Here is an 11,095-nt window from a genome sequence, read left to right as displayed (position 1 = left end):
TCAAACCTTGTTTTCATTCTCAAATATAAATAATTATAAATAACTCAACATGGATGAAACGAAATGAAATAATCATAAGCTTAACATAATACAGAATATCATTAGTTATTACATATAATATAACCTTGCATAAATAGTCTACAAAACAACACAAAGCTCGTAAAAATAGTTCATAAAACAACATACTTTCTGCATAAATAGTCCATAAAACAGTCCAAAGTCACCAAAATAGTCCATAAAATATTTGAGTCACTAAAACAATCCATAAACAGCCTGCGGCGTATGCTAATTTGCTGTTAAATGTTAATTGTGAATGTGAATTACTAAATATTATATATATATATAAAACATAATATTATCTTTTATATATATATATATATATATATATAATAATAAAATATATATTATTTATTTATTTATAAAAATTTGGTTTTTCGATTTAAACCGAATTTTTTTTAAAATCGAAATTCTAAAATTACAAATCGAATCCGATCCAAAAAACCAAAAAACCGAAACCAAAATTAAATTTCGGTTTGTTTTTTCGGTTTAAACCAAAATATGCCCACCCCTACTTGTTCCTATCAGGCTCCCAAACCCCCCACATTTTGTTCCAATTGGGCCTCTTTTGCCTATGTGGCACTGCGTGTGCAGTGCTATCGTGGGAGGCGCGTGAGGAGCATTTTTTTTTTACTAATTTACAAATAAAAAGATGTCAAGTGGCTTTGAGGGCCCCAAATTTTTTTTAATAACAATTTTTTTTTAAACACTAAAGGCCCTTTTTAATAAAACAAAAAGCATTAGGGGGTCCTATTTTTTTTTTTTTAATAAAACAATACGCTGGGGGGCTGGGGGTAGGTGGGGGAGTTTTATTTTTATTTTTTTTTTTTGGTTTTTATTTGTGAGTTTTATTTTTATTTTTTAAAATTTTTTATAATTTCTTTTTAATAATTAGTTTTTTATTTTTTAAATAATTTTATAATTTCTTTTTTATAATTAGGCAAAAAAGCATTAGGGGGTTCCAATTTTTTTTTTTTTTAATAAAACAATACACTGGGGGGTTGGGAGGATGGGGGTAGGTGGGGGAGTTTTTTTTTTTTTTTTAAATTTATAATTTATTTTTAATAATTAGTTTTTTATTTTTAAAATAATTTATAATTTCTTTTTTATAATTAGGATTTTATTTTTATTTTTTAAATAATTTTATAATTATTTTTTAATAATTTGGATCCTCAATGCCATATTTTATTGTATAAACCACATAAATCCCTTCTATAATGAAAGTATTTACATATAATCTCATTAGGCTTTCTCTCTCCCTAATTTGTAAAATATACTTATACATTAGGTAGGCCCTTATACATTATTGCAATGTATGATAAACCAGATTTGCCTATATTTATGGAAAGAGAAATCAGATACTATCTTTCTCTACCTTAATTAATGCAATTAATTACCTATCATTATGTGGTGTATGATTAAATATAGTAACTGAAATTTAATCATAAAAAAGTCTTATTATTTCCTTCTTATACTATTTTTAGTAGTAATAAATTACATAAACAATAATAAAATATAATTTTAATTAAAATCTTTTTAAAAATTATGTAACAACATACAATAATATAAAATCTAGTGGGAGTATTTGTTTTTCATTCTCTTTCCTTTACTTTAGTAGGAGTAATATTAATACGTATGAATTATATGTGTTCACACTGATATGATCCATTAAGCTCCCAGAAAATTGATTTTCAAAGTATGTTTTGACGAAAGAAATTATCTTTCATTCACGGAATCATATAAATTTATTATAAATAATTTAAAATTCATGAAAAAAATAAACATCAGTTAACAAAATAGTTAAATGAAAATACTATATATCCAAATACAATTGATATATTCAGTTTTATTGTTTAGTATGTGATGTATTTATTGAATCAGCGCAAATAACGAATAAGTTGGAATTTAAAAGATAACATTATATAACAGTTGCACATGTATGTGACACATTATACATTTAAAAAATAATGTGTAGTAATGTATAATGTCAATTATACATTTAAGTATTAACATTAAACATGTACACTTCTGTATCCTTATCAGAAGGCATAATATAACCTTGTACAATATTAATATTTTCTAATTGTATAATGTCAAATAATACATAAAATGCCTCTTAAATGTAATAAGAACTTCTTAATGTATAATATAATGAAATATATAGCAGAAGAATTATATTTTATACATTAGTCTTCTAAAAATAACTAATGTATAATGTCTGATATATTATAACTTATACATTAAAATATAATCTTCCAAAATGTATAATATCACACTATACATATAAAATATTCACCTTATACATTAATTATCTACAAGATTATAATAATTTTAAGAAAAAATTAGTGTTATTGTAACATTACATTGGCTACATGATAATAAGGAAAAGGAATGATTCAATTTCCTTTATTACGTGAATTGAAAGTGTACATCTTCAATTTCAATTATAAAAGTGACGCAAATAGGAGGGGGATGAGAGAGTATTAATATTATATTAGCGTGATTGTAGGCATAAATAAAGGAGCACATTTATATGGAGCAAAAATCAGTGCACTAGAATAGGAGCAAAATATGGTATTTTGATATGTATGAGGAGAATGAGAGAGAAAGAGTGAATTTAAGGGATTTAAGTAATTACTTTGAGATTTTTGTAATTTCTTTTCCAATATGAGATTTTATATAATAAGGTAAAGTTATTTTATGTATATATAAAATTTTTAGTTTTTTATTTTCATTTTTTAAATATTTTAAATATTTTTTTAATAATTTATTTCATTTAAAAAAAATTATATATTTTTTAAATAATCAGTTTTTTGTTTTTATTTTTTAAATAATTTATAATTATTTTTTCATAATTTATATCCTCAATGCCATTTTTTATTTTCATTTTTTAAAAAGTTTTATAATTTTTTTTAATAATTAGTTTTTACTTTTTAAATAATTTTTTAATAATTTATTTCATTTTTAAAAATAATTATAATTTTTTTAAATAATCAGTTTTTTATTTTTATTTTTCAAATAATTTTATAATTACTTTTTCCGCCATTTTTTATTTTCATTTTTTAAATTTTTTTTATTTTTATTAATAATTAATTTTTTTTAAAATAATTTTTTAATAATTTATTTCATTTTTTAAAAAAATTTATAATTTTTTTTAAATAATCATTTTTTAAAAATAATTTTAGAATTATTTTTTAATAATTTCCTCAATGCCATTAGTATATACTTTTTTTTAAAAAAATTAATTTTTAATAATTATTGGACCCACAATGTCACGTGTCAGCTTCCAATTAGCTCATTTTGCCACGTTATCGCGTGTGTGCAATACACACTTTGAGCTTTTTGCTGATAGAGCAAGAAAGGCCCAATTGAAACAAAATGTGAGGGGGTTTAGGGGCCTGATAGGAACAGACCTTAGTTTAGGTGTCTAAGTGAATTTTGGCAACAAGTTTGAGTGCCTATCGATGACTTTGACCTAGAGTGAAGTGTCAAAACACACCTCGAGCATTCTGATTTTCTTATTTTTATAACTGAAGTATCAAATGCATGAGTTTCCTACTTGAATTATTACCAACGATTTTTAAAGCGTGCATCTCAACTATCAATTGTTTACTTGGTAGTTGAGTTATGTTCTAATAGATGGTGATAGTTTAGGTAGGTAATTTGTAAACGTGATAGTTCGACACTCGAAGAATTGAGGTACTTTGGGTGTGCTTTTATTATTATCTCCACATATAGATCTCTTTCTTCGATAATCATCTCTAAATATTCATTTCACAATTGATTCCCTCATGTGCAACGCGTAAGTTTTCAACAATGAATACCAAAAGAAAAAGGCGATTGAGGCGCAAGAATTGGCTTCTTTTTGGTCTCGATGATGTTTCTTCACTTCGAAAGTGGCCAACTTTTTAGAAGTTTATAAAAAGGAAAAAATCCATCACAAAACTAATAATTTTATCACATCTACATAATATCTCATATCTTTTATTTAATTACAAAAACCGGCCCGTGTTATTTAACCGGGTTGAGGGCCAGGCCGGGTCCGGGTTGGGGTCTAAGTGGGCCAGGCTGGTCCGGGCCCAATAGTAAAAAAATCATAAACCACCCTAATCCGGCCCACTTAACCCAATCCGATCAAACCCACCTAAATCCGGTAAACCGGTCAAACCCGGTCAAAAATATAAAAAAAAAAAACTTTTTTTCAATATACATTATATATACCCACCTATATACATTATAAATACGTTAAACAATATATATACACTATATATATATAGTATATACTACATTAGAATTTAAAAAATATATAAACATATACACGATTACACATATATACGCACCATCCAAATATATATGTACTACCTTAAACTTTTAAGTTTAAATAAGATATAGTACAATATATATATATATATATATATATATATATATATATATATATATAATTATATATATATATATACACATGTATACGTTAAATATACACGTCTATAGGAGATCTATTCACATATATACACTCTATTCTATGTATATGTAGTACTTTAAATGAGATATACTACAATATATATATACATTACAATATATATTTGTATAGTTATATACTAATTTATAAAACATATACACATGTATACATTAAATATACACGTCTATAGAAGATCTATTCACATATATACACTCTATTCTATGTATATGTAATACTTTAAATGAAATATACTACAATATGTATACATTAAAATATATATTTGTATAGTTATACACTAATTTATAAAATATATAAACATGTATACGTTAAATATACACATTTATAGAAGATCTATTCACATATATACACTCTATTCTATGTATATGTAGTACTTTAAATGAGATATACTACAATATATATATACATTACAATATATATTTGTATAATTCTATCCTAATTTATAAAATAATACTTGATAGTAAATTAATAATGTATTAAAACTAAGTTTTTAATTTCAGTTTGTGAATTTCTGAATTATCAAAAAAAAAAAAAAATCTTAACCGGGCCGGGCCGGTTAATCGGCGGGCCCAAACCGGGTTGGGTCTGGGCTGGGTTAACCGGACCCAAATAAAAAACTCAATCGGACCGAGACCGGGACCCCTAAAGCCCTTGGGTTTATCGGGCCGATTTAATTATGTGGGCCGGTTCGGGCCGGTTTTAACCGGCCCGTTTGACACCCTTAACCTGGAATGTAATATAGCCGGAAAGTAATGTATTCAAAGAAACTTGTGCCTAATGTATTCATGAGTAAACTTATTAACGCGAAGTAATTATGGGCATCATACATTAAAATGTATTTGATATTACACATTATGTATCAGTAATGCAGTGTATCCAAAGAAAAGTAATAAATTCGGCTAGTAATTTTTCGTGATTTTATGTAATATTGAAAAGATATGGAATAGGAAGTAATGAACTCCAATCGTAGTGGGATTTATGTTGTTTATCTATAATCTATCTGTATAATCTATTTATAATATATTAAAAGTGTGAAGACCTTTAGAAAAGTGATTTGAACTTTTTGTTCTTCATTGAAAAACTTTAGACAAAATTGTCTTTTTGCTATTTTAAAAAAAATTTCTTTATTTTAAAAAATAATAATAATTGAAATAAAACTTGAATAGGTATCCTATTTCAGTTCTAAACCTTCACGTTTTTTTTTTTCCTTTTTTACATCAACTAAAACACCTTTCCTTCTTTATAAATTGCAGACTTAAACATAAATCTAATATGTAGGACTAGCTAATTTCTCCTCTCCAAGGCCAGCCATATAACATAGTATGTTTTGTTTTCGTCATGATATCCTAATTTTTCATCTTTATTAGGTTATTTGCTAAATTTTTGTGAGGATTTCAATCAGTTTTTCATCTATGAAAAGTTATAATATGATTTCAAACTGTTTTTCAGCCAATTCTATAACCAATAGTGTAATAATTTCTAGCAATATCAAAGTTCACCATGACTTAACTCGTTAAAACTCACAGTGAGCAATAGAGATATATTCAATGTTGATATTATTGTGTTTTCTGACCTTAATGCAAAAAAATATATATAAGCTTTTGGGAAAAACTTGTTTAGAGATTTATAAATTTTCAAATTATTTTCTTTGTCCCAATTTGCGTGGTATAATTAAAATTTTGAGATTCTTTTTTTTTTTGATTGTTTAAGTACAAATAGCATGTATTTTAACGTTAATTGCTACCTTTTAATAGTGTGTTCTTCTTATGGATATATTTTTAGTGATCGATGTGACTCACACGTGCAAAACACATACACTAAGCTAGTAATTTTAAAAACCTACTTATGTTTTGAACTGTGCCATCAAAAGCGTCTAACTGATATTATTTTTACTAATTGCAGAACACAAGTTAGTAGTTTAGTTGATAAATCAACTAATATGTGCCATCAAAAGCGTCTAACTGATATTATTTTTACTAATTGCAGAACACAAGTTAGTAGTTTAGTTGATAAATCAACTAATATGTGTGCTAAAAGTTGGTATGCTAATTTTGATTGATTATAATTTAATCAATCCAAATATGAATGGCAAGTTAAAATCCAAACTAGTGATCCTTATGGAACCCTTGAGCCGGTGGAGTTCTTTTTTTTTTTTTTAATAGAGTTTCAAACTGTTGCACTTACTATACAAAATCGCACAAGTGAGATCTGGGGAAGGTTAAATGTACGTAGACCTTATCACTACTTTAGGGAGGTAGAAAGACTATTTTTAAAAGACCCTCGGCTCAACATTAGCGCAGTTACACATTTATGACATTGAAAAACAGGTCGCAAACAAGAAGTGGAGTCTTGAAACTGTTGCACTGTTGATTGGCTATCTGAACTCTCACCTGGTAAGTTGCTGCCGTGTGACTAGGAAATTATGAATTCAAGCCATGGAAACAGTCTGTTGCAAAAATGCACGGTAAAACTGGACACATTAGATCCAACCTTCCCTGCACCCGACACATACATTTTAATACATCATACTATCCCTTTTTAAATTGATTGCAAACAGAATGGTTCTTGTGTTCAAATAAGGCACTTTACAATAAATTATTTCTGCTGTAAATTATATAAGTGCACATTCAGTGACAAAATTCGATGGGAAGAGTAAAATACCCTAGTAAAAGCACACATGATACTGAAAGTTCAAGAAAATATCTTCACTTCTCCACCAAAACAAAAAAAAAAAAATTCCCAATTCCTAACTCTTTCATCAACTTCACTTTCTGTAAAATTTGACCTTGCATCTAATCAATCAATTCACCTAATGAAAGGAGCCTTAGTAATCAACCATCTTAGAATGAAAAATGATATGGCTATGTGTGTATCCAAGAACTAGACATACTAGTAAAATATATTATAGCACTTGTAAGAAATAATGCAAGATAATCCATATGGAAGGGACTATTATGGTATGTTTTTAGGGACTACTACGCTATATCTACTTATGGTCCTCTACACCTTCATTTTAACAATGTGCTCCCTCGAATGCATGGTTGCTGGACCCTGCTCTGATACCTGAGACGAGAAAAAGAATGTTGGCTCAAACGACTAATTAATAGTAGTTGTCACTATATATGTGTCAGGTAACTAGTCAAATACATACCTTGAGGCTAAGGAACCGCGTATAGTTATATCATTAGTGCGCGTAGGCTTTGGTTTCTGGCGATAATATCTCAAAAACTCTCTTGATCCGAGTGCTTTGACAGACACTCCATCATTGGTTCTTGTTGTTATAATGAGCTCAGATCCACCACTTCCAAGTTCCACATTGTTGTTAAAATCATCAGACGAAACAAGCTGATTTCCAGTTGCATCCACATAGCTAGAACATGGGAAGTACAACTTAGTAAACAAGGACAATGAAAGTTATATGCATGATGTTTCACTCACAACACATGTATTCTGTGTGTAGAAACTATTGCATGTAGTTTGAGAATCCGTTAAATATAAGGTTTGCTCTTATGTATTGAAAAAAAACATATCTTGTCACCAAGCACTGCATACCTGCTGCTGTAGTCGTAAAACTCTTCTAATTCCGCTTCCTCATCATCACCACCATCACCATAATGCACTTTGCAATGACTTTTAGCTTCCATATGCTTTCGAACTGCTTCCAAACTACTAAAAGGACGACAGCTATCGTTGCAATACAGACACACATGAGCCCTTTTAACCTGAGGTCATAAAGAACGAGAAATTCTTTCAAATCTTCATTACTATCATCAGTTATTGGATAGCTAAACAAAAGGTAAGGTAAAATAACACACATTGAAATACATACTACCTTACGACCAAGATAAGTGAGGAAGCCTTTAGGATCATTCAGATACTCGGCATCAGGAATGAAGAATCCGTGCTTCTTGTGCATATGGACCATGCAGCTTTCTATTGTATCGTGCTTCAAATCACACATGAAACAACAGCGCGGATCCAGCTCACCAATGCAATCATCAATATCGCTACCTTCATCCACAGCACCATTACGAGTACTACATTGCATCAACGAATCATTGGCTTCATACGCCATTTCTACCTCTTGATTGACCTCATCCCACTCGCTACCACAAATATCTTCATTCTTGCACCAAGTTTGACGTGGAACAGGCTTGATGATAACGCTATCCTCATCGCAATAATCTCCCTCTTGTGAAGTCCTTGCTAAGTGAAATTTAGACTTAAGATGTTGAGCATGAGCCTTATAACTTGTGTATTCTTTACCACAATGAGCACAGCTATATAGCAACGGAGTCGCGGTTATTTTTTCATTTTCTTCTGCAAATGCAGACTGTCTGGCTACAAAGAGTTCCTCTGTCAAGCCAGGAACTCCAGCAACCTAAAATAAATACCAAGAAACAGAACAATGAGCTCTTCTATATTCAACAATCAACAGAGTAGTCCCTAATATGGTAAAAAAGCAATTACTATTTACTCTTCCGGTATCAATTTATGTGTCACTTTTCGTTTTTCCGACAGCGAAAAATTTAAGTTCTTTGAGATAAAATTTACTACACATATTTGAAAACTATGTAAAAAGTACTATGATTAATAGTTATTTACCATTCAAAATATTTAAAGATGTATGAAAAAAATTACGGTCAAAGATAAACTTATTTGAATCTCAAAGTCTGAAAAGTGACACATAAATTGAAACGGAAGTAGTAGTTAATCATCATTGCTTTCTGTGTTACTCATCTTGAAGCTGCATTAGTAGCTACAATAAAACATCTCATCTAAAAACTTATCATAAAATTGAACAAAGTACAACAAAGAGGAAAAGAACAAGTCCCATATATACACAAGTAAAAAGAGAAGCTAATTGCAAGAAAAGTTCATTCTAAATAACAAAAAAGAAAAGGATTATCCAAGAAAAAAAAAGAAAAAGCCACTAAAAACACAATTATGTAATAGCTCACAAACTACACCCATTTGTAACAAGCCGGTGCGACGAATTGACTTAGAAAAAAGTCTAACTTCATTCAAAAATGAAACTTGCATTTTTCTAGATTCGAAAATCAATTCTATTTTGAATATTTCTTAGATTCTGTTAAATTGTATCGAATTCATTTTCTATTTTAAAGCGAACACTTAAAAAACTAGAAAACTTTTTCTTTTTGCTTTCATCATATATGATCTACTACTCTTATTTGTCAAGTAGGCAGAAGAAATTGATCGGTATGTATACCACCTGCTGCACCAACTTAACCCAACCTTACCGATAAGAAAACAGACTTTTTGCATGCAGTAAAAGTGTAAAACCAAAAATAAAAATAAAAATAAAAAATCCCATAACATAAACGAAAAAAGAGAAATCTTTATGAAGTAAAATCATAAGTATTAGTTATACATAGACTAAAAAAGTATACCAAATAAAGTACGTATTAATAATACAAAAGACTAATACATGCATGCATAATTCTTTTTAATATATTCTACCAAACGACTCCTAAAGGGTATTAGCAGTACCTTGCGTTTAAGATTGTAACGGTGCCATTCAGATTTGTAATGAATTTTTTGATCATTTTCATCATAAAACACCTTGTTACATGAGTTACAAGTTAGACCCCTCATTTCAAAATCTTTGGTTTTCCTTGTTTGTTTGTTCAGTTGAAAAAATTGCTCTTGTAGAAATTCATGTATATACACAGGCAGCAGCAGCCTAAGGGGTTGTTTGGCGGCCAAGTAATAATAAGGAAAATGGATACTCTGACCAAATCGCTTTCCCAAGCACACACGTGATATTTGCCACATAATCACTGTAAATCAATAATTATCTTTTTTTTGTTTCCCATCCGGTGTCCGGTACCCGCATTGGAACCCGACTAATTCGGATTCGTGCCGGTTAGGGCCCCATTCGGGGGATAGCGCTCCCAATAGAGTTTTTTCCATGCCTAGAGTCGAACCCTCGACCTCTGATTAAGGGTGGAACAACCCCATCCGTTGCTCCACAACTCATGTTGGTGTAAATCAATAATTATCAAATCGACTTGATATATGAATTAAAAAATAGTAAGTTATAAGAGTAATTTTACCATATTATCATATGAATATAATTAAGTCAATACTGTGAAAAATATATTGAATAATAGCTGTAATTAATAATTAAAAATAAAATAAATAAAAATAAATAAATTATTTATTAATTTTCAAACTGAAAAACTTTTATCGGACATCTGTTTCCAGACTATTGTTTGGCGGCCAAGTAATAATAAGGAAAATAGAAACTCTGACCAAATCGTTGTTGCAAGCACACACGGAATATTTGTACCACATTTTCTTCCTCCATTATTCATTATTAACTTGGTCCATAAAATAAAAAATAATAAATAATAAAAATAATTTTATTATATTATTCAATAAATATAACTTATTTAATACTGTTAAAAAACGTATTAAATAATAATTGTAATTAGTGACTAAAAATAATATAAATAATTATTTATTAATTTTCTAAACTGAACAATTATTTTTGCACATTTATTTCTAAACTATTGTTTGGTGGCCAAGTAATAAGGC

At 28.8% G+C, this 11,095-nt stretch overlaps 1 protein-coding gene across 1 annotated transcript; it reads right to left on the bottom strand.

Moving 5' to 3' along the window:
- Positions 1-6,577: 6,577 nt before the first annotated feature.
- LOC107857318 (cytoplasmic 60S subunit biogenesis factor REI1 homolog 1) lies at positions 6,578-10,199 on the bottom strand. The gene is made up of 5 exons (XM_016702224.2): positions 10,046-10,199; positions 8,367-8,915; positions 8,087-8,256; positions 7,686-7,904; positions 6,578-7,597 (listed from the first exon to the last, which is right to left on the bottom strand). The coding sequence occupies exons 1-5, from the start codon at positions 10,148-10,150 to the stop codon at positions 7,543-7,545; spliced, it is 1,098 nt and encodes a 365-aa protein (XP_016557710.1). The 5' UTR covers positions 10,151-10,199; the 3' UTR covers positions 6,578-7,542.
- Positions 10,200-11,095: the final 896 nt, after the last annotated feature.

The sequence above is a fragment of the Capsicum annuum genome, unplaced genomic scaffold, assembly GCF_002878395.1.
Source record: "Capsicum annuum cultivar UCD-10X-F1 unplaced genomic scaffold, UCD10Xv1.1 ctg2352, whole genome shotgun sequence".
NCBI classification, from domain to species: domain Eukaryota; kingdom Viridiplantae; phylum Streptophyta; class Magnoliopsida; order Solanales; family Solanaceae; genus Capsicum; species Capsicum annuum.
This window is presented reverse-complemented; position numbering and strand designations above follow the sequence as displayed.

What these genes read in the sequence shown, in the direction of transcription:
- LOC107857318 (XM_016702224.2), bottom strand. Translation starts at nt 10,150, where the DNA reads ATGAGGGGTCTAACTTGTAACTCATGTAACAAGGTGTTTTATGATGAA. An exon ending in GTTACAATCTTAAACGCAAG is followed by an intron (nt 8,916 to 10,045) that starts GTACTGCTAATA and finishes TATTTATTTTAG; the next exon opens with GTTGCTGGAGTTCCTGGCTT. An exon ending in TCACTTATCTTGGTCGTAAG is followed by an intron (nt 8,257 to 8,366) that starts GTAGTATGTATT and finishes TTATGACCTCAG; the next exon opens with GTTAAAAGGGCTCATGTGTG.